Source organism: Chiloscyllium plagiosum, chromosome 28, assembly GCF_004010195.1.
Source record: "Chiloscyllium plagiosum isolate BGI_BamShark_2017 chromosome 28, ASM401019v2, whole genome shotgun sequence".
Classification (NCBI taxonomy): Eukaryota; Metazoa; Chordata; class Chondrichthyes; order Orectolobiformes; family Hemiscylliidae; genus Chiloscyllium; species Chiloscyllium plagiosum.
Genome location: NC_057737.1, coordinates 17,095,440 through 17,120,118, shown reverse-complemented (window position 1 = coordinate 17,120,118; position 24,679 = coordinate 17,095,440). Strand labels below are relative to the sequence as shown.

At 37.7% G+C, this 24,679-nt stretch overlaps 1 protein-coding gene across 1 annotated transcript in view; it reads left to right on the top strand.

Moving 5' to 3' along the window:
- git1 (G protein-coupled receptor kinase interacting ArfGAP 1) overlaps positions 1-24,679 on the top strand; it is a 218,084-nt gene that overhangs the window by 150,140 nt on the left and 43,265 nt on the right. Inside the window, exons 11-13 of the mRNA XM_043718410.1 lie at positions 635-686; positions 6,820-6,892; positions 21,383-21,480. Of these exons, the coding sequence (XP_043574345.1) occupies positions 635-686; positions 6,820-6,892; positions 21,383-21,480 (223 nt within the window). The remainder of the gene's footprint in view (positions 1-634; positions 687-6,819; positions 6,893-21,382; positions 21,481-24,679) is intronic.

The window sequence follows — 24,679 nt, the reverse complement described above, 5'->3', positions numbered from 1 at the left end:
GTATTCCAGAAACCAGAGTCATTGCAATGTCACAATGGAAAGAATTGCTTTTTCATTGGATGCATATGTGTTTTGTCTCAGCAATATATTTAGTCAAAAGCAAATTGAATCTTGGACACCACAACTAAGTTGTCAGGAAATTTACAGTGCTTTTTAAAAATACATATTCATGATTACAAATCATGTCTCATTCCAGAGCATTAAGTTCATCAGTTCCACTGAGCATCAAGAACAGTATATTTAGCAGGACATTATTGTTGAAGGTTGCTGTTGTCATGGTTAATTGTTGATGGCTATCATTGAGTTACACTGGTACTTCCTAATAATTGCAGTATTTGAGTTCTACAGTATGTAACAACCATCGTATATCTGTTTAAAGTTATTTCATTTATAGTGTCAAGGTAGAGTTAACTCAAGTGCAAAATTCAAGTTTTTGTGGTTTTAGAATATTGCTGAACTTTCAAATGTTTTCCATGTATGCTATATTGGTGAACAGTATGGTAAACAAAATTATGAAACCATAGTTTATCAAAGGCTTTTTCGTTTAAGCTCCATGTAGAAATGAGAATATTTTCTTATGCATTTTTCTTTGATCTGGTGCCTGAGTTATGGTTTCTTTCATGTTTTTCTTCAGTAGTTTGGACTTGTCAGAACTGGCTAAGGCTGCCAAAAAGAAACTTCAAGCAGTAAGTTATGAACAAACAATTACTTCTGTATTGTTAGGAATAACTGCGCCTTCCCCGACCCAAGCCAAATTTAGCATATATCTCTGTGCAAATTAAGTTGCTTCTATGTATTGCATTTAATTTTCTGCAAAACGTAAATCTAGAAAGTAGAAAATGTTGAAAACACACACTGTCAGTCTGCACCTAAAATATCTACTTCAGCCTGATACAATACACTTGATTTAGATATATTTATCATGAGATGTTGCATGATGTGATGAGCTGCTTTTCAGTCTTTAGTTTGAAAATAAAATGAATATTGCGAACTACTTTGCACCTGAGCTTTTTGCATGGTGTTCCTTCCTTGTTAGGTTTTATATTGTATGCAATATGTCCCAATCTAGTAACTAGTACGAAACATTGTATTGATAGAAAAACCTTAAGGGATTTGGCACCCTCTTATATTATTTTCAAAGTGAAAACATTGTTTCACTTTATTATTGCCACAGAATTTAGGTGGCCACAGACATCTGTTTCTGATTGCTGTGAGATGCTACAGCTTCTTCCAGAATGATCTGAAATTTAAGCAATCCCTCTCAACATTCACATGCACCCTTTCCAGTAGGGTCTCACTGCAGACTGAACCACAGTAAAGCCCTTAGTGCAGTGGCCATGTAGTATTGTTAATTGCCAGAGAAGTTCATATGGCAGTATTGATTTCAGCCCTAATTTTTGTGATCTGTAGTTATCAAAATTTTTGGGACTCTAAGCTTAAACATTCCATATTACTCTAAACAGTAAATTAACTTGACTGGTGGAAATATATTTACAGGATTTGAAAAACATCCTAAATCGTGGAGTGACAGGGATGTTAGTAAATTCTCTTGATTACTTGATTTTAAGATATAATTAAATTATAAAATATGTGAATAAAAGGTGGATAATCTTCATGAATAAGTTTTGGTCTTTGTAATTTGGAATTAAAAATTTGATTGCTTTTGAAGCAGAGGAAGATGCAGAGACATTAAATCAAATATCCTACTGGGTTTTTTTTTATTGCCTCAAAACCTAGTGTGTGCTGTGCTATAAACATGTATCATTTTAAATGGGCTGTTCTTATCATTTCTTTTTTGCTGCTTTTGTGGAATATCCCTTGTTGGTGGGGTTGCAGTGGGTAGCTTGGCATGAGAAGGAAAAATAGATATGCTCTATCCTCCGCAAGACAGTATGATTGTACGTGAAGTTACCTATTAGCAATATTAAGCTCTTTGGACATTTACTCGAAGCCTTTTGGTAAATTTTGCCTCATAAGATTGTAAATGTACCAGAATGATTGTTCTGTATGTGTACAGTCTTTTGAAGCAGAAAGCCAGATCCATGCGCCATAACAAACACACTAACAGCATGAGATCAGTATCCTTTTGAATCTAAAAGTATCACTGGTGCAGCCATAGGTTGACAGCGACTGAATAAGTGAATCTCACTTTTTATTACGTGACTTTCTTTGGATTTTACTGGAGTTTAGTGACCTGTATTCTATAATTCTCCATTTTTCTGTGAAAGCTGAAAGCTTGTGGCCTTTGCTTAGTTCCCAGATTCTTTTGTGCTTTGGGTTATTGAACTACAACACTTCCAACTCTTCCTTTGGTTTTTGTGGTTGCAACTAAATCTGTCTGTATCTTTTCTTTCTTCACTTTCTTTTTCTCTTGTTCTTCTTACTTTTCTGTTATTGCTCTTTGTATCTGCAAGCACAGGGGGAGGGGGACAGGAAAGACGACAACATGGAAACTCGGCAGGTGGGTTAGAAGCAACAGTACAGGCTGATCCCTGTTAGGGGATGCAGGCATGACACTGGCGTATTTGTGCTCTGTGTGAGCCTGCATCAGGGCTGTTGTGCATTCCTTGGACAGCAACTAAAAGCGAAATGTGACAAAAGCCGAATTTCCGAAGTTAAGTTAGGCTGGAAGCGCACAGCAAGTCAGCAACCTAGCAACAATCATCTCACCAGCTCTCAGTGCTATGTCACAGCTGAGGGATCACTAAACAAAAATGCTCCCTTTTGAGAAACCTATTGGCAGGTGAAACTAATCTTTGGAAGGAAAGGAATAAAATGACATAGTTTTCACAGTGGGAGGTGACGTGAACCCAGCCTGTTGCAGCAGTGTTGTTATTTCTCCACTGACAGATCAGCTGTGTTTGGCTCAGTGAGCCATCGAAACTGGTCAACAAGGTGGAGTTGGACAGTTCCAGCAGAACCTTTTTCTGAAACCAATGGGTATATGCAGCAGGTTCTGGCAGCGAATGTGAAGAGAGATGTAGAGTGAGCCTTTCAACCCTGTAACCTTCATGGGAACTGAAAAACAAATTAGAAATGTAATTTTTTTCAAGGGGTAGTTGGGGTATGGTCGAAAGGAAGGATTATGATGGAGTGAAAATGGGAGCGATTAAATGATAGGATAGTTATTCTTTCAGGGCTAAAGAGAATGGTTAAAAAACCAAAATAACTAGATTGGGAAATCAGCAACAAATGCAGAAATTGCTGGAATAGCTCGGGAGGTCAGGCAGCATCTGTGGAGAGAAATCGAATTAACATTTCGAGTCCAGTGACCCTTCCTTGAATGAGAATGGTGATGGTACAATTTTGGTTTTCTTTTCTTGCCCTGAGTGGAAGTGTGCTATTGGCTGCAAGAATAAAATGAGAGAGAAACTAAAGTGTGCAAAAGATGCAAAATAAACAATGAGAATATGATCTGAAATTGAGCTTGACAATGTTGAGTCCTGAAGACTTAGAGCGTTTGGCTTTTATGTATCTTTTCTTACCATTTCTACCAGCTTCAGTGAGATGCCACCACCAAATATATCTTCCTCACCCTGCATTTTGAATATTTATAAGGTTATAGTTCCGTATGAGTTAATGGAGTAGTTGTGTCAGAGTCTGTGGAAAAGAAGCAGTCAAGTACAAGGTCCCAATTAAGACAGACGTATCACCCCGGCTCCTGATTATTTTTGCAATTATGTTGAACTTGTGTCTGATGCTAACATACAATACACTACATCTTGTTAAAACACTGGTATACCCTGCTAATTAGACTCTTAAATTCAGCATTAAAAAGAGAGTGGTGGCAGCACTGTACCCCAACTACGAACCACCGATAGTTAGCAACATTTGACAGGATCATCTCCATCATGATAGCTTGATCCAGTCCAAATTCACTACAACCCATCCGTTCCCATAGGGCTTTTCAGTATAAAATGCAGGAAATGTAACACTTGCCCTTCCATTCTCGCCACCCCTGGATCCAAATGTGAAAATATAAAAATGGGAGCATGAATACGCCATTCAACCCTTGAAGCCTCCTCTGCCATTCACTATAGTTAGTGATTATCCAACACAGGGTCCTTTTTTTTCTTCCCATATGCATTGTTCTCTTTAACCTGAAAAACTCCTTCTTCAAAACGTTCGGTATTTTGGCCTCCACTGTTTACTGTGGCAGAGAATTAAGCAGGTTACCGCTGTGGGTGAAGCAATTTCTCATCTCCATTGTAAATGGCCTACCCCATATCCTTTGACTATGATCACTGTCCTGGACTCCTTGGTCATCCTTCCTGCATTTACCCTGACTAGTCCTGTTCGAATTTTTCTCAGGTTTCTCAGATTCCACACCGCACGTGCGCAAACACATGTGCACACGCATTTTTCTAAACTCTCATTAATATAGTCCTAACTGATCCAGTCTCTCTTTACGCATCAATCCTGCCACCCTAAGAATCAGTCTGGTAAATCTTCATTGCACTCCCTCCATAGACAAAATATCCTTCCTCCGATAAGGAAGCTAAAACTGCACACAGTAGTCCATGTCTGGTCTCACAAAGGCCTTGTACAATTGCAATAAGACACCTGTACTTTCATCCTCTTGCTATGAAGGCCACTTACTGCCTTCACTGCTTGAAGCACCTGAATGTGTACTTTCAGTGACTGATGTACAAGGGCACCTAGATCTTATTGCATCTCCCCTTTTCACAATATATCGCCTTTCTGTTTTTGCTACAAAGGTAGATAACATTGCATTTATCCACATTATGCATCATCTGCTATGTATTTGCCTACTCACTTGTCTAAATCTCACTAAAATATCTCTGCATCCTCATCACAGATCAAGCACCCACCCAGCTTTGTGTCATTGGCAGATTTGGAGATATACATTTAGTTCCCTCATCTAAATCACAACATGTGAATAGCTAGGATCTGAGCACTGAGCCCAACAATGCCTCACTAGTCTCTGCCTGCCACTCGGGGGGGGGAGAGGAGACTGGTTTGTTCCTGCTCTGTTTCCTATGTGCTATCCAGTTCTGTATCCATGTCAGTACACTGTGACGAATCCATGTGGTTTAGGTTTATATGCTATTCTCTTTTATATTTTATTGAAAACCTTCTGGAAGTCCAAGTAAAGTATATATACTGGTTCCCCTTATCAACTCCACTCATTACATCCTCGAAAGATTCCAGTAGATTTGTCAAGCATGATTTCTCTTTTGAAATCCATGCCAACTCTGTCTGATCTTGTCATTTATTGTCCAAATAAATGCTTTGCTATTAAATCTTTAATAGGTGACTCTTTCTAGCATTTTCCCCACTACTGATGTCAGGCTAACTGGCTCTAGAATTTCTTGTATGCTGGATGTAAGCTTGCTCACTGAGCTGGAAGGTTCATTTTCAGATGTTTCATCACAGTACTAGATAACATCAGTGAGCCTCCAGTGAGGCACTGGTGTTAGTGACTCGCTTTCTATTTGTATGTTTAGGTTTCCTTAGGTTGGTGATGTCAGTTCCTGTGGTGATGTCATTTTGTGTTCTTTTTCTAAGAGGAACTGATATCACCACAGGAAATGGCATCACCAACCCACACAACGTAAACACACACACAGAAAGTGGGTCACTAACACCAGTGCTTCACTGAAGGCTCACTGATGTTCCCTAGTATGGTGATGAAACATCTGAAAATGAGCCTGCCAGCTCAGCAAGCAAACTCAAATCCAGAACCTTAACCTGAGCTACAAATCTTCTCAAAACTCGCTTTTTTGTATTCTCTCTACCTTTTTTTTAAATAGTGGGATTACATTAGAAACCCTACGATCCATCAAAACTGTTCCAGAGTCTGTAGAATCTTGAAATGTGACCACCAAATACATCCACTATTTTTGGACAACTTCCTGTAGTATTTTGAGATGCAGATTATTCGGGTCTGCGGTTCAAAAAACACTTGCTCCAGGTGAAGCAATGATTTACCTGTATGTCTTTCAGTCAAGTCTACTGCATTCGCTACTCACTGCATTCTCTTCTGTAATGGGGTGACTAAAAGTGGATTGGGTAACTGCTTTGTGGAACATCTCTATTCAGTACACAAGCATAATCCAGATACTCCATCTTGTGGTTTTTTTTTTGCTTGTTTCTGGATTGCTCTTTTTGCTTGCAGTCACTAACATACCTGTTCTAGGCACATCTTTCTTTCTTTCTTTCATTTATTGTCCTATCACCATTCTGTTTGGCTCTGGAAGACTAACTCCTTTGCCAGTCTTTGACCTATCACTGATCCTCCTGTTGAATATGTCCCACCCACACTTTGCACAAAACCTATTATATATCTAATATTCCCAGTTCTGATGGGAGGTTACAGACTTGAAACATTAACTGTTCACAGATGCTGCCTGACCTGCTGAGTATTTCCAACATTTTCTGTTTTTATTTCAGGATTTTGAATATCTACAGTCTTTTTTTTGATAAATGTGTTTTCAGTTCCTGAATTATGAGCTATAATGTATAGTCTAATACCTTTCAAGACCATTTAAGACTAAATTAAACACAATAATTAAAATGCATTAGCTTTTAAGAGAATTTAAAATGTGGCCTCTACACCTGTGTATAAAAATGTTGTGGTTTTTAATTTTCTCAAACAAAAATAGTGTCCATAACCATCCCTCAGTTAATTATGTGTGTATTAATATATGGTTTGTTTAAGATAAAGTTAGTACTTGTCTGTACAAGCCTTCCTTTGAACTACATCAATGAAATACAGAACTACTTGGTTTCAGATTGGCCAAAACTAAACATTTGAAGTTTATAAATTGCTGTGTATTGCATTTTCTTTATGCACAGCTGAATAATCGCCTTTTTGAAGAACTTGCAATGGATGTTTACGACGAAGTTGACCGACGTGAGAATGATGCAGGTATGTGAAAAGTTCATGCATTTTTGCTATGACTGTTTGTTTAACTACGGATCTTTTTAATATTAATCGCTGGAATGTAGATTGTCTGCGATCTCTGAGCTAGAATGATCCTACACAACAAGGTTGATTATTTTCACCTCATCTGCTGAGTGTGACTCAACAGTTGGAATATTCTTCACTGAATTAAAACAAATGTTCAAGACAGTAAGCATGGTTAGAATCGATAGTGGATCCTTTGTATTGACGTGATCTTCTGTACTTGCATTTATGGTGCAATGTTAAAGCTAAAATTGATCTCTCTGTACAGTGCAGAATCTGATTTTTAAAACTGTTCCATTTCGCATTGTTCCCATCACCTCTATTCATGAATGCTCAATGTTAACTGTGATAGAAATTGCAGAAAAGTCTGAATCTGGCAATCTAGGGCAGATCTCTTATGACGCTGGTTTTATAATAGATGCAGCTACATCATCTAGTTAGATAAACATGTACAGAGTGGTGTGAGTGAGAAGATCAGAAAGTAACTGTTCAACTGCTTTTGATACTTGGAAGTGTCTATGTAGTTTTCTGGTCCATTCCTTCCTTCTTTACCACTTTCAAAATTATGACTTCACAATTGGTGATCATTCTCTGGCACAGCACCAGAGTTGACTCTGACTTCCCATGATATCCAGACACAATGTTCCAGCAGGGGTCACTGAATAGTCATTCAGATTGGACATGTGCTTATGCCCGAAACGTCAATTCTCCTGCTCCTTTGATGCTGCCTGACCTGCTGTACTTTTCCAGCAACACATTTTTCAGCATGTGCATTGCAGCCAATTTGGTTTTATATTTGTGAAATGTTTTCTCTACCTGATGTTTCAAAGTCTGACCTAGATTTTCTATCCATTTCGCTTTACTCAGGAATATGTGCTGTTTAAAATTTTAAAAAGCCAGACTGCAGCAGATTTAATCTACTGAAATGAGGAACTTAATTGTTTTTTATTTTAAATGGCAGCACTTTGGACATTCCATTCCATCAGTGCTTCACAGTACTCAGTTATGGACTCCTCCAGCACAGGAGGAAGTCTGATTCAGTTGATCCCATAGCCTGCAGAATCAGATTGGTTATGTGACAGTGAGACATTTGGCCCTAATCTATCGCAGAATAGTCTCCTATCCCCCTGCATGGCAGTTTTCTTTTCAGATGTGGATAATTTTTATTGCTTGCCTTTGTGAAACCCACAGTAAGCAACAAGGTGACAGCCATTTGACAACAAGTGCTAATGAAGACAGGCTTTGCAGGAGATGCTGCAGCAGCAGATGTGAGCTAAACTGGGCTTGTTTGCCTAACTGCTGAATAGTATTAAAAGATCTAGTGATACAAGTTGAATGTTTGTTTTGACAGTCCACAAGTTCAATGTTCTCTTCAAGCCTTGAACCAAACATGCCTGAATGGGGGGGAAAAAAGATTTCATGGAAGTATCAGCGTTGCAGTATCATTTAATGCAATTTTCAGTGTAATGTGTAAAATTGCTCGTCCCTTTGAGTTATCTTTTTGTCTGTGTGACGTGTCATTAACAATCTTGGGACCAAATCAGAACAACTTTGAGTTTTATATTGGCAAAAAGGCGCGGGTCACAGTACACGATCATATTAGTTTCCACAGAAGATATATTGGAAAGCCTTAATGTATTTTTGTGCAGCAGATAATAGGCTACTGAGCAGGTTACTGGGAGCAAGTTTACTACAGACACCTTGCACATTTGCTTGCTCAAGGATTATGAGACAAATAGCCTCCAGTCAGCAAAGACCAGTGAATGAACATGGAATCTTTAGATATTTTGATTTCTTCTATTTGTTTCAGAGACCCAGTCCATTCCGCAACTGAGCTGTCAGAACTCTTGTGATGTTTTAATATAACACGCAATACATTTTGAGCAGTATTACCAAACTCTTTGAATTGCTGAAAAGTTCCAATTCACTGATTTTCTTTTCAGATGTCTGAAGAAAGTGAGATTGTTTACAATAGCTTGTCTTATGAATACTGTCCTGAAGAAAATGAATAATGTGCTGAAATATTAGAGCCAGTTACATGATAATCAGCAAAAAAAGTTCAGTTTCAGTAAGAAAATTTGATTGGAATGTCTTAATGTGGGGAATGCATGTTATTGCAGCCAACAGAATTTCAACAACTGAAAAACCTATCCATTTTTGGAAAAGGTTTTGGTTGTAGCTTTTTCCCATTATCTGATGAGGATAAAAAAAACATGTGGGTGTTTAACTCTGTGTATACTGCAGAGAAGAGGAACCAGCTGTACAGCAGTGGAAAATGTGCTGAGAATGTTCAGAAAGTTTGTTTTTGCCAAATATGGATAACATTCAATACATTATTTATTCATCAGTCAATTGGTTCTTTGACATGTGTTTTCTAAACATAGCTGCAAGCTACCATGACAGGAAGAGAGATCTAATATCAAAGCTCACTCCAGCTTAATGCTCAAAAACGGGAAAGACAAAAGTGTAACATCTTGCTTTGAGTGGATTTAGCTTACTGCCCTAACTACAATACATAGATTTAATATCAAAGAAGGTAAGAATAATTTTTAATAGATTTAGTTGTGGTTGCTTGTGTCAACTCTGTATGGTCTTGTTTTGGCTAGTTAATGAATTTCGCAGCAGTTAAAATACTTTGCACTGAGTTTGAGGCGAAGGCTGCTAACTTTCCATAGAGGTTAGTTGTTTTACGTTGTGGTGATCATGACGCATCCTTTTCAAGAGTACTGAGAATGTAGCATTAGTTCAGGGTTGAGGTATTTTATTTAAAACGTGGATGTCTTCTAAGCATGATCGTTGATTACGGAGTGCCTAATCTTTCTTTGTTAATGGAAAAGATGAGTTCAAACTTTGAGATGTCCTGTGAACACTGGCTAGATTGGAGCCGAAAACTAAATGAGAATGTTGCCCGCTGTTTAAATTGTTTAATTGTTGGAAGTTTATTTCCAGGATTACTTCCTTCCCCCAGTTAAAAGTGGTCTTAGAGTGGTGCAGTTTTGCAAATCCTCTGCTGTCTAATGGTCCTTTGACCAAATCACCACTTTAACCTCTTGAGTTTAGACAGTGAATGTTGGTAAACTGCACACTATATTGCAGTTGGATCTTTGTTTGTGCTTCCTGTTCTTCAGTCTTAAAGTAGAATAATATTACCTTTCCCTGATATGCACTCTTTCCTGCAGGAGTCAGTGTACAACTTGTAGAAATAAGAATACCAGCATTTTTTATTCTCCCTTGCCCAAAGCAGCAAATATTAGTTGTACACATTGGCTAACTCAACACAGACTGGATGTTAAAGCTAAGGCTTTTCTGCTCTGTATGGTTCAGTACTAGATTAGGCAGCATGATTGTTAATCCATTTCAAGTCCGCTTGCAGTAAAATTTATGTAACACCTTAAAGTTTCCATGAGAGACCTTGCTGCATCAAATTTGACTGGTGGCAAAGTCAGTCACAGAGAAGGATGCTGAAATTCCCATGTGTGAACTAAAACTATATTTGTGTAATCTTAAGCACAAAATATTTTGCGCAGGATTACAATGCAAGAGCATGGAAATGGAAGTAGAACATGTGAACCAATCAACCTTCTGTGCTATATGGAAAAAGTCAATGATCATCTGCCTAATTCCACTTTCCTGACCACTCTCTCCTTTCCCTCAATTCCCTTAGATCAAAACACCCTTTATTTGCACTGGGTGTTGTAGTCCATCCAACCTATGTTGTATATCCTGCATCTGACCTTCATTCCATGAGCATGCATTCTTCCCATGTTCTTTTACACTCTTTACTTGCAGCAACTGACCTATTTTTACATCATCTTTGCTTTCATTGCAAACTTAAGCAGTAAAACCTTTAGTCTAATTGTTTTAATTTTAATACAGTTCTGTCCTCTAAATCTAGCTTGGATGATCCTTTGCTTCAAACCCCTCAACCTCTTGAAAAAGTGTTTCCATATATTCTGTATCATTGCTTCATAATGTTAAACATTTCTACTAAATTGCCTAATCTGTGTCTTAACAAAAGTAATCTACTGAGTCTTTGTTTGGATTTGTAGTCCTCATAATCAAGTGAATTTGCGCTTTACATCTTCATTGCTTCAGCATCCATCCTACTGCATGGAGCTCAAAGTGCACACGGTGCTTCAGCTATGAACTTAGTAAGTTTGTATTCATATAAAACCATTACATATTGGTTTTAATATTCTGTATCTTTTAAAACCTAGTATTCCACTAGCTTTTTATGGGCTTATCTACTCAACACTTGAACACGTACCACTCCAGTTTTGTGTTCTTTCACATCCAGATTTTCTTCATCCTAAGTATAATTTTATTTTAAAGCAACTAATAAATATTCATTTATTGACACCATTGACATTTGACCTTGTTTCCCACTATTCCACCATTTCATTAATTTCTCTTAGTGTCATTTGCTCAGTAGTTCAATATGCCTCTAGTTTAGTAACCCCATATACAAGATGTTTATAGTGAACAGAACCTGTGGGATACCACACTAGTATCACATATTTTACATAAATATGGTTTTCTTCTAAATCCGCGTCCCTTAAATGTTCTCCCTTGAAACACCTTGTCAAATGCTTTTTGAAAGTCCCTGAGTGCATTTCCTCCATATTTGTCACTTTGTCAAAGAATTTTTCTCAAACATCTCTAGTCTGGTCTTATCTTTCTAAATTATCTTGATGAATTGTCATCGGAAACCTCTGAAGCAATGCTTTATCTTAAAAAAAAAATGTAGCTATGATTAACATATGCATTGTACTCCAGACATTTTCTTTGATGTGGGGGAGGAGTTGCAAACATTGGTTTTATATTCCTAAGTGGTGTTGGTCTTCAATTTATTTCAGCTGTGTTGTGATCTTTTTAAAAATCTCATTCATATAGCATGGACATCTTTGGCTGGGCCAGCATTTATTAACTGTCCCTTGTTGCCTTGGAGGTGGTGGTGGTATGCTGCCTCCTTGGACCACTGCAGTCCATGTGCTGTGGGTAGACCCACGATGCCATTAATGAGGTAATTCTAGGTTTTTGACCCAGTTGCCATGAAGGAACAATAATATAATTCAAAGTCCAGGATGGTGAGTAGTTTGGAGGGGAAGTTGCAGACGGTGGTGTTCCATGTATTTACTGTCCTTGTCCTTCTAAATGGAAGTGGTCATGGATTTGGAAGGTGCTATCTAAGGATCTTGAGAGAATTTCTGGAGTGTATCTTGTAGATTGTACACTACTGCGACTGAGTGTCAATATGGAATAATTGGTTGTGAATATAGTACCAATCGAGTGGCTGCTTTATCTTGGATTATGTCAAGCTTCTTGAGTGTTGTTTGAACTGCACTCATCCAGGCAAATGGGGAGTATTCCATCACAATCCTGTCTTGAGCCTTGTAGATGATGGACAGGCTTACGTTCGTGTGGTGCGAGTGTTATTTGCCACTTTTCAACCAGCACCTGGATGTTGTCCTGGTCTTATTGCATTTGGACATAATTTCTGTTTCAGTGTCTGAGAAGTCACAAATGATGCTGAACATAATGCAATCTTAAGTGAACATCCCCATTTCGGACCTTATGATGGAGGGAACGTCATTAATGAGACATGTGCAGATGATTGGGTCAAGACACCAGCCTGAAGATCTCCTGCAGAGATGTCCTGGAGCTGAGGTGACTGATCTCCAACAACTAGAACCATTTTCCAGCTGTGATTCCAACCAGTAGAGAGCTTTCTCCCAGCTTCCTATTAAATCCAGTTTTGCCAGGGTTACTTGGTGCCACACTCGGTCAAATGTAGCCTTGATATAAAAGGGCCATCATTCTCACCTAACCTTTGGAAATCAGCTCTTTTTTGTTCATATTTGAACCAAAGCTGTCGTGAGGTCAGGAGCTGAGTGGCCTTTGGGGAACTCAAACTGGACATCACTAAGCAGGTTATTGCTGAGCAGGTGCTCATTGATAGCACTGTTGATGACACCTTCCATCCCTTTACTGATTATCAAGAGTAGACTGATGGGGCAGTTGTTGATCAGTTTGGATTAGTCCTGTTTTTTGTGTGCAGGACATACCTGGAGAATTTTCCATCAGGTTGATATCTCTATTAGTTACACTTGGTGCTGTCCCTGCCATGCCTTCCTGCAGCTTTTATTGAGCCATGGGTGGTCCCAAGGTTTAATAGTAGTGGTAGATTGGAGCTCTGCCAGGCAATGAGGTTGCAGATTGTGTTTGCGTATGATTCTGTTGCTGCTGATGAACCACAAAGCCTCATTGGATGCCCAGTTTTGAATTGTTAGATCTGTTTTTCTTCATTATTCACTCATGGGACATGGACATTACTAACTGGCCAACTTTCGTGCCTATCCTAGTTGGCCTTGAGAAGGTGGTGATAGCCCACAATGCCATTAGGGAGGGAATTCCAGGATTTTGACCCAGTGACAGTGAAGGAATGGTGATATACTTTCAAGTATGTATAGTGAGTGGCTTGCAGAGGAATTAGCAGGGGGTGGTATTTCAATGTATCTTCTGCCCATATCTTCTAGATGGAAGTAGTCATGGATTGAAAGATCTATTCTGAAGATCTTTGAATTTCTGTGGTGCATCTTGTGGATAGTACACAGTACTGCTACTGAGCATCTGTGATGGAGGGAGTGGATGCTTGTGGATTTGGTGCCAATCAAGTGGGCTTCTTTGGCCTGGATAGTTTTGAGCTTTGAGTGTTACTGGAGCTGCACCCATCCAGACAAGTCAGAAGTATTCCATCACACTCCTGACTTGTGCCTTGTAGATGATGGAGACGCTTTGAGGACTGAACAGATGAGTTACTCACCACAGTTTTCCTAGCCTCTGACCTGCTCTTGGAGCCAGTGTTTATGTGGCAGGCCCAGTTGAGTTTCTGGTCAATGGTAATCCCCAGGGATATTGCTAATGGTGATTCAGTGATAGTAATACTGTCGAATGTCGTGGGGCAGTGGTTAGATTGACAGATTCTTATGGTCATTGCCTGGTGTTTGTGCAATGTGAATGTTACTGGTCAGCCCAAGCCTAGATATTGTCCAAATATTGTTGCATTTGAATATGGACTGCTTCAGTATCTGAGTAGTCACAAATGGTGCTGGGCGTTGTGCAGTCATTGGCATACTTCCACACTACTGACATTTTGAGGGAAGGTCATTAACGAAGCAACTGAAGGTGGTTGGGTTAAGAAGACTACCCTGAAGAGCCCATGTAGAAATATCCTGGAGCAGAGATGACTGACTCCAACAACCACAACCAGTGGTGAGTTTGCACCCTTTACCCATAGATTCCTGTTTTACTTGGGCTACTTGCTGCCACACCCAGTTGAATGTGGCTTTGATGTCAAGGGCTGTCACTCTCACTTCACCTCTGGAATTTAGCTATTTTGTCCATGTTTGAACCATGTTTAATGAGGTCAGGAGCTGAGTGGCCCTGGCTGAACCCAAACTGGGTGTTGCTGAGCAGATGCTGGTTGAAAGCAATATTAATGACCCCTTCCATCACTTTACTGATGATCCAGAGTAGACTGATGTGGTAATAATTGGCCGGGTTGGATTTGTCCTGCTTTTTATGTACAGGACATATGTGGGCACAATGTGTCCCAGTTATCCCAGTGATAGTTCAACACATGATGTATTGTGTTATCAATGTGAAGACTGAACTTCGTCGCCACATGGACCCTTCTTCAGAACTGAGGGGGCCGCTGGACTCGACGTTAATTCTGGTTTCTTCAGCAATTTCTTGTTTTCATTTGTCTAAAATACTTGCCTTGGCCAGTTAATGGTTGAATTTTAACTATCGGAGGGAGGGACAATATTGTAAGTAATGTTGTGTTTGAATTGCATAGGTTTTGAATTGTGTGTGTTTCCCTCTTTCATACATTCACAAATAGAACAGCAAAAAGGCAAATACTGTCAATAGGGTTAGGGAAGAGCTTTGGTATATTCATCAAATGGAGTTTTATAGCTGACAGCTGCATTTGTCAAGTTCTTGCAAGTCTAAATGAGAATAGTACTTCAAAGAACTGTTTTTTTTTGACAATACTTTGTCAAAGTACTTTCGTGATGTGAACATGTGTGATGGTAATTGGATCAAGGTTTACGAACAGTTGGTGTGCGAAGGAAACTAATTCAATCCCTCTAGTAGCTGCAGAACTTAGATCAGATCTAGATGAGAAATGAATGGATAGATTTTTAAAATTTAATTCTGCTATGTTATTGTAAAAATACAATTTTTGGTGAATGCATTTAAACTAAAGAAAATGACAGGACTGTTGCAGGAGCAAGTTCAAATGGTCACCTGAACTGAAAGTATTTTACTGCAAAGTCACCCATGTTTTAGCTAAATTGGCAGCCCCACTCCAGCCAGGCAAATGGTTGCTGTGGGACATAGAAACCATCACAGTGATGCAGAAGAGCAAGAGACCTTGGGAAGTTGGTTTTTCAGGCACAGAAACATAAGGAGCAATAGGACCTCTACAGTTGCTAGTTTTGGAATGGTTGATGCTGATTGGGATCAATAGTGCAAGGTTTTTTCGACTTTCTAGCACTCAGACCCCTTATCTTACAGGACATAAAATATTAATGAGTTGAAAACAAAATGTAAACTTTGACTGTTGTATTGTTGGAATTTTTTAAGTATCTTGCTCCTTAAAGACCAGCAAGTGTTTCATTCTAAAATTGATTCTGGCAGGACAAGAATGTATAATTGCACACTTAATCATCTATACTGGAATATCTAATAGTGTAAAAATTAAGATATGTATATTTTACTGTTACTTTAGTCTGAGATTAAAATGTTCATTATTTTGGTACTTTATACAGTATCTGTGACTGGGTCGCTTCATACTAAGTACAGTCATTATCTATTGCATGTTTTCAATTATGAACTTTCGAAAATTCGGAAGGCACTTCTATAAATGCTTCAATGCATTCAGTTATTAAGCTTAATGTGTTCCACAGAGCCTTTTTGAAGTTTCAGATTTACAGCACAATAAAGATATCCTTCCAATAATGTATGTAGATGGGTAATCTATTGTCTGCACGCTGTAGGACGAAGCTACTGCACGTTTTTTAGTTTTAGCTTTCACTGCCAAGCAGATGTTTGTAATTCTCATCATTACCAATGCAACAGAAAGCGAAATTCTGAAGTCAACCATGTGGTGTGTGTTGAATCATGTGAAAAGCATAAGTAGCCAGTTCTGTTAACATTATTTCAAATTTTTGTAAAGTCAAATAGTTGTTTCTTTAACAAGAACTGCCTTCTGAGAGTACTGTTCATGTAAATATTAAGTGACGTCATCTCAAGAAGGCTGATTTGGAAGAGAAAACGGAGCCTGCTGATGTGTGAGAATTTAATTAATAGTAAACTATATAGTCACCAGCTGAATTGCTTTTGACTTCTTTTTCCCTTCAATGTCAGTATGCACAATCTGATTGTGTCATATTGGAGTACCATGTTTTCGGTAAACCGTTAGACCATTCCCCACACAGCTTCATTACTTGCTGTTAAAACAAATCTTAATTAAAGCAGATATGTTATAATTTGCTTTATGCAGATATAATGGTAAAATGTTGTTTTAATAAACTTGAATTTATCAATAAATAAAAGTATTTTATACATATATGTAATAGAATTGCAAATGTGTAGGAATTTAATTTATTACTTAATAGCTTCATTTGTGACATACTTTGACTATTTCCACAGAGAAATGTATTTTTTTTAAAAACTAGTATAAGTGCAGATAAAAATTATACTTTGACATCTGAAGCTTTAAATAAAGATTTTTTAATGAAATTACATGCATTCCTATGTATATTTTAAATCCTATCTTGTAGTTCAATATGGTTGCATTTTAAACCAAAAAGCTCATAATCATTCAGCGTTCTGAAGTTGATGACTTAATTTCTTAGTGAGGGAAGAAGTAGTTGAGCGGAAAGGCAGTTTTAATTCAACTTGCCACTTCACTTACAGAGTCATAGTAATATAGCATGGAAACAGACCCTTTGGTCAGCATGGACTGGTTGGACCATAATCCCAAACTTAACTAGTCCCACTTGCTCGCAGGTGACCCATATATCTCCACACTGTTTTTATTCATATATTTATCTAAATATCATTAATTGTTGTAACTGTACCTGCAATCACCATTTCCTTTGGACGTTCATTCCATATACGAATCACTCTGTGTAAAGAATAAAAAATTCCTCCATGTCTTTTTTAAATCTTCCTCCTCTCACATTAAAAATATGCCCCATCCGAGCAAAAAGACACCTGCCATTCACCTTATCAATCCCCCTCATGATTTTATAAACCTCAATAAGGTCACCCTTCAACCTCTTACGCTCCAGTGAAATAGGCCAACCTATCCTTAACTTAAACCCTCCATTCCTGGCACCATCCTAGTAAATCTCTCCTGAACCCTCTCCAGCTTAATAATATCCTTCCTATAACAGGGAGATCAGAACTGGACACTACTCCAGCAGAGGCCTCACCAATATCCTGTACAACCTAAACATAATGTTCCAACTCCTATACAGCAAGGTCTGAGCAATGAAGGCAGGCATGTTAAACCAAGCTATCTGTGTGATGCAAACTTTTAAAAATTACATATCTGCGTCCCTAGGTTTATCTGTTCTGCAACAATACCCAAGGCCTTACTTTTAATTGTATAAGACCTGCCTTTGTTTGTTTTTACCAAAATGCCATTCCTCACATTTATCCACATTAAACACTTGCCTTGTCTTTTTGTTAATAGTGGGTGATTCAGTGATGATAATGATGAAGGGTATTTGTTAGATTATGCATTAGTGGGGATGGCCATTGCTTGGCATTTGTGTGACACGAATGTTGCTGCCACTTTTACTTATGTCTGGATATAGTCCAGGTTTTGTTACATTTGGACATAGATTGTTTCAGTATCTAAGGAGTCACGAATGGTGCTGAACATTGTACAATCATAAACAAACTTGCTCACTTCTGACCTCATGATGGAGGGAAGGTTGTTGACGAAGCAGTTGCTGATGGTTTGGGCACTACACTGAAAAGCCCCTCTCTGAGTCCTGGGATGACTGACCTCAAACAATCGCAACCAGTTCCCCTTCTGATCCATACTGATACCAGTTTTGCACGGACCCTTGATGCCACACTTGATCGCATGTGGCCTTGATGTCAAGGGTTGTCACCCTTGCCTCACCTCTGAAATTCAGCTCTTTTCTCCATGTTTGCACCAAGGTTGTAATGAGGTCAAGAGCTGACAAATCACTAATGTGGCATCTGTGAGCAGGTTGTTGCTGAGGAAATGCTATTTAATAGCACTGTTGATGACAACTTTCATCACTTTACTGATAATCAAGAGAAACTGATGAGCAGGTAATTGGCCAGGTTGGATTTGTCCTGCTTTGTGTCTATTTGGGCTTACCTGGAAATTTTCCAAGTTTCAGGTAAATGCCAGTGTTGTAGCTGTACTCAAACAGCTTGACTAGTGGAGCGCAAATCATCAATACTTTCGCTGGAATGTTGTCAGTGCCCAGGTCTTTGCAGAAACCAGTGCCTCCAGTAATGTTTGGATATCACTGATAACAGCTATTCGAACATGTATTGCGTACTCTGAATTATTGAGACCCAATTATATCTCAGTTTTCAATACAGATGCTCTTGTGACGCACTTTGTGGTATTTATACTTATTTTTGTGAAACTGAACAAAGTAGATAGACTTGTTTTCTAGTTCTAAGCTTCCAAGTATTTTGAGTTGCATGGCACCAGGGTGAATTACTGTTCCGGAGACAAACTCAAAATTACCTGGCTATATTGCAGGAAAGCATTGAAATAAGTTAGTTTGCAAGCTGTTAATACATTTCTCCTATAAAGCAGTGTTGGCAAATAAGTCCACTGACCGCACAGAACTTTATTTATTTCATTCATTCATGGGATGAGTGTGTTGCTGGCTAGGCCAACATTAATTGCCCAGAGGGCAATTAAGAGTCAACCACATTGATGGCATAGCATCAGAATGATTCATTTCGACAAAATATATTGAAGCTTTTAACTTTGCAAGTGCTTTTTAAAGCTTTTGATTTAAGATTCAGGCAGGCTAGTCATTTGAACAGCCAACTCAAGGACCAGATTCTTAATAAATCTGTTCTTTGATTTTTAGGTTTTCAAAGTATGCTTTCATGCTTAATTTAGTTGTCGTTTATGGGTCTACATTTACATATAATAAAAATATATTTGAAGCATAAATTCGATCAGGCTACTGCATGCATGTTTTTAAAATTGTACCTATTATATTCTAAGGAAGTCACTTATAAATTTAAACCCCTCACCTCTTCCCCCACTGCCACCCGCCCTCTCACCAAAAAAAAATGAGGGATTAATTAGAAGAAACATTTTCCTACATTAACAGGATATTCCCCTGTCCTACAAAATATGGTAGCAAACAAAGCTTCCATTACATGCAAAGGGAAGTGGACAATTATTTGGAAAATAAATGTACTTAAAGCATAAGGGGAAAGAACTAAATGGATAATTCTGTGAGAGAATTAGAGTGGAACAAGGGGCTAAATTATGCTACCCGTTTAATTAGATTCTGTGCTTCCAGTTAAAATCCTAAGATTTTTATTTTAGTGACGCTATATTCGATCTAAATTTGTGAACAATACATCTGAAAGAATGGCAGATTGTATCCAGAGGTACATACCTTTGCATAGGTCATTTTAAGGTTTATTATACTTTTTTTTCCCTCCAGCACATCATAGCTCTTGACAGATTTATAGAGGTTTTGCATTCAGGCACATACCTGGATTTTGCTGTGGTAACAACAGTGCAAATTAGTGTTAGTTGTCAATTACTACACTGACAGTAAAATCTGGAGTTCATACATGTAGTTAAATTTGAAAATTCAGAAGTTGCTGTCAGTGATCCTATGCTTTGTCATAGGGTACATTAATGATACCATTTCAGCCTGCCTTATCTCTGCCTCCACACCCATCCTTGTTTCAAGACTGCAATCAAGTAGAAATCACTGAACTGACATGAAATTATCTTTTAATGCCTTTAAACTTGCTATATAAACTCTTGAAAAAAGTTTTGCCTTGTTAAGTGAAGTGTAATATTTTTTAATGACACATTAACTTAATAATTACGACTGAACAGCCTCACTTGTCTTAAAAGAAAACTGATTTCATATTAGGAGAATATCCAATTTCTCCAATATAGCTGAATAAATTAATTTCTAAAAATGTATTTGCTATATCAGCTGCCTTAATCCCAATTCTTTTTCCACTTATAAAAATTTTGATTAAGAATGGAACTCTGTTTTGCTTCCTGGTTTACTGTCTGTGAATAAATCAGTGTGATGAGCTGCTTACCCCTTGGATGTTGACAAGAATCATTGCTGGATGCCTGACAATCCCTATGACTTGGCACCAGTTTCAAACAGTTGTTGGGAAAGGAAAAATTCTTGCCACAGATCAATGTGGGCATTTTTCTTCAAGGGCAGTGGCAAATGCCTCATTTTGCTACTGACCATGAAATCTGGGATAGGGTATTTGAGGAATGGGAAAATCATAAAACTTTGAATTGTATTTTGGAAAAGAAAAGCAAAACTGAAGACCTGTTAATTATTTCTGGTACCGCTGCATTACATTGTAAATATTGAACACACAGACACACTTAGTGACAGCCATCATTTGATTGCTCTGTTGCAAAGTTTGGAATTTCACTGTGGACTGGAAAAGCATGATCTTCAAATCTCCAGTGTCTGCAAGGAGAACAGGTTAATAATTTCATGGTTCACTATCTCCTAAATAATTTTGTATTGATCCTAATTATAATGAATGTGGAACAAAGTCACTAGATGCTTTGTACATTTGTAACCACTAGAGAATGCTAAAAATACTGAAGGCTTTTAATATGACCCCGAGGCCTATAATGATTATATTGATACAACTTTTGCTCTGCACCAGATCACTTTTGTTATCGGAAAGTTAAATAAAGTAACTGAGAAGTGATGTAAATTTAAACTTGTAAGTCTGTATCCTAGTTTTGCTGGTAATTAGATTGATGAATCTGTTGATTTAAGACAGTTGTTACATAATGCAATTCTTTAATATACTCATCTAATTCTGAGGTAAATCTAGCATCGCTGGTTTGCAGCTGAAATAGTTTTGGGTCTTTTAGTTTGTACCACATTTAGATAAAAACTGCTCTTGCTCCATGTTAGCAAGGGAAATCTCAAAGTTTTAAGTTTGCAGCCAGATAATAAAGCAGACTTGATCTTCCCTGTTGGGCTATATTAATCAAAAGTAATAGTGTGACTTAACCAATTAATTTCATCTACAGCAAGGTTTTTTTTTAAAAAAAGCACCTCAGCTTGTAAAATGTTATTTTCATTCAGTCCTAGCTTCTTTGCTAATACTATGAACTTGCTGTATTTGCAGTGTGGCTGGCCACCCAGAATCATAGCACATTAGTGACTGAACGTAGTGCTGTTCCTTTTCTTCCAGTGAATCCAGAATATTCTGCAACCAGGAACCAGGTATGTTAGAATACTAGTCTATAAAATATATTTTTGCATGTTTACTTACTTACTTTCTTACTTAGTGTGGAAACTGGCCCTTCGGCCGAACAAGTCCACACCGACCCGCCGAAGCGCAACTCACCCAGACCCATTCCCCTACATTTACTCCTTCACCTAACACTACGGGCAATTTAGCATGGCCAATTCACCTAACCTGCACATTTTTTTTGGACTGTGGAAGGAAACCAGAGCACCCGGAGGAATCCCATGCAGACACTGGGAGAATGTGCAAACATATATCTAAAATAATGTATAAAGTTATATGTATTCATATGAATGTTGTATACATCAGATCCATATTATAATGCATTATATATTTTAATAGGAAAGAATGAATGCTGGATAAGAGGAGAGGGAAATTAGCTCATTCACAGTTCTTTAATTTGTTTCTGTTTTACCCATCCTTCAACATTTGTTCTAGTGGAATTGATCTTTAGGAAGGTGTGTGAGAGTGAGATCTTGTAATTTTAATAATGTTTGCTTGGTCCCTCCTTTTGACAGTATGATCGAGATTAGGAATAATCTGTTTACAGGCACAGCACTATTAAGCGAGCTGGACTACTAGTTCACCCTAATGAAGTTACCTCCAACTGATTTATGAGGGTTTTGTCAAATTTGGTTGAACACTTTTGCCTAAATTTATATTTAGAGAAGGAAGCGGGAATGCAGTACTGATTTTTCAATACAATGACTGTACAAGAGCATTACTAGTTGAAAATCGATGACTACATCTGTCATTAGGTTGCTGTTGCTTGCTTACAACCAAGCAAAATGTTATTAATGTCTTAGTTGAATATTGATTCAGTTTTGACAGACTGGCTATATACATCTCTCAATCATAATCTTGTTTTATGACTTGATTTATGTACTTGGAATTTTCTGGTACTGTAAAGGTGTCTTTTTCACTTGATACTGGGCAAACCTCTCTGTTAATTTAAACCTGACACACTCTCAAGCTCACCTCATGCCGTATTCTGTTAAAGTTCGAAAGGCCAAGAGCTATCCCAGATTTAACTATTTAAAGTAAAAATTAACAATTTTCTTCTTTCAGACCAACAGAGAACATTAAAACCATTATTTATGACTCCTTTCTCTTAAACCTATCTTTTACCTCCCACTCTACAATACTGGTCCGATAAATTCTCTCTCACATTTACGGCAAAATCAATTTCAAATACAGGTATAGTTTTCAGATGTCGAACGTTCTCTGTAGGTTTCTCTAGGTCAACTTTAATGTTCTGCTGCACAAATTTCTTCTATGCAGATACCTTTCAGAGAGCTATTTGGCTAGCAGTCTGTACTTGTTGGCGCTCTTTGCTGTTCTCCCCCTAACTGTTCAAAATGTTGGTTTTATACCCCAAAGCATTGGATCATTTCATTGGCTTGATGTCATCAAAACACTACATTCAAATTTGATTGGATTTTGATATATTGGAACATAATTTTAAACTGGCAAAATTTGAAGTTGTTGTATACCATGGCAACTCATCTGCACTATTGGTTTCACAGTCAAATGCACATTTTAAATTCTTTCAGCGCACTCTATGCCTCTCTAAGCCCGTGCCAGCTTCCAGTCTCTCTTAAAGGTGCAGTACACCTCTACACCTTCATAATACACTGTTCTTCAGATTTGACACTCAGCTTTTATATATGTAAACTTATTTTGTGAAATAATACCAACTTCATCTGGTACCTGACAACACTTCAGTATAAGTGCATATCACAGCTGAATTCATAATAGGAAGCACAACATAAGAAATTAATATTGTATGACTTTAGTGCTTCTGCTGATATGAGATTGTATTTTGCTGCACTATTTCTTAGAATTGATTGTCAATCTTTTCCACAAAAGGTTTAAGCCATTGCAGTCTTGTAACTTCATTTGCCAAATAACTGCAAAAATAAGCTGATATTTGAACTTTATTAGCCTTTTTTTTAAAAGGCCTTGGTTTAGGAATGTTTGAACAGTAAAATGAGTAATCTAATCTTCAAGTGAAAGATAAATTCAACAAGTGTGCATGTGAAAGGTGTTTTTGTATTCAGTTAAGTTCCTAGAAGTTGAATGGTTAAAAGAAATTTAAAAGTAGCTCTGTTAGTATTGTGCCATCCTCTGCTGCAAAATGGACTCAATGTACTGCATTGTTACAAATTTCTAATATGACTGTCCTTTTTGACACTTGTTTTGTGGATGGGAAAAATCTAAGGGTTTTGGATAGGCATGTCAGTGAGGAAACTTCAATTTAATAGTAAAGTTTATTTCCTAAGATTATTGTTTCAGGGGTTAGATTGTAGAAGTGTGAATTAACCAGTTAATTTCTTCTGTTGCAAGCTTATTTGTTTTAAAAAGAAGCACCTTGTAAAATGTTACTTTCATTGAACCCTTGAATAAAGTTTAAAATCTCTTATCCACCATACTGTCAACATTTCAATTTAAAATTTCCTGTGAAGTGACTGCTTCTTGATGACCATGCTAAACTTTATCATGTGGTGTATGTGAAATTAAGAGACAGAAATAAAGGCATCCACTTCCATAGCACAATCTCTTGAAGTTTCTCAAAAGAATTCACAAATGATGGATTACTTATGAATTTCAGCCACTGAGGTAAGCAAACACAGCAGCAATTTTCATCACCACAAGAATCTGCTTGTTAACAGACTTAGGTATCTGTGGAATTTAAGATCACTTCCTGAGTAAATGCACAGTGGTATTGAGATGTTCAGATCAAGATGATCCCAGGTTTGAAATTCAGTCATATAAGATCAGCAAGCATTGGTCGCATTGGTTTAGAGATTCCCTAACAGTAATCAAAGTACTGACAAAGTATAGATGGCTAATTGGAGGATCATAAAACACAAGCAATACCATAATCCTGAGGATTTTTAATTTTCATATAAACTGGACAGACTATATTAACCAGAGTAGTTTGAAGGATGTGTTTGTGAAATATATACAAAACCATTTTTTTTAGAAAAATGTGGTAGAATCATCAAAAGAACAGGCTATTCTAGATCTGGAAAGAAAAAAATAAATATGACTCTCCTTCAGATCTTCTGATAGGATTAACCAGGAATCTTGCTGTAAAGCATCCTGTTACAACTTCTAAGGGGAAACCAGAAAGCACAATAACCAAGTTTACTCTAAGATCCCGAAATGAAG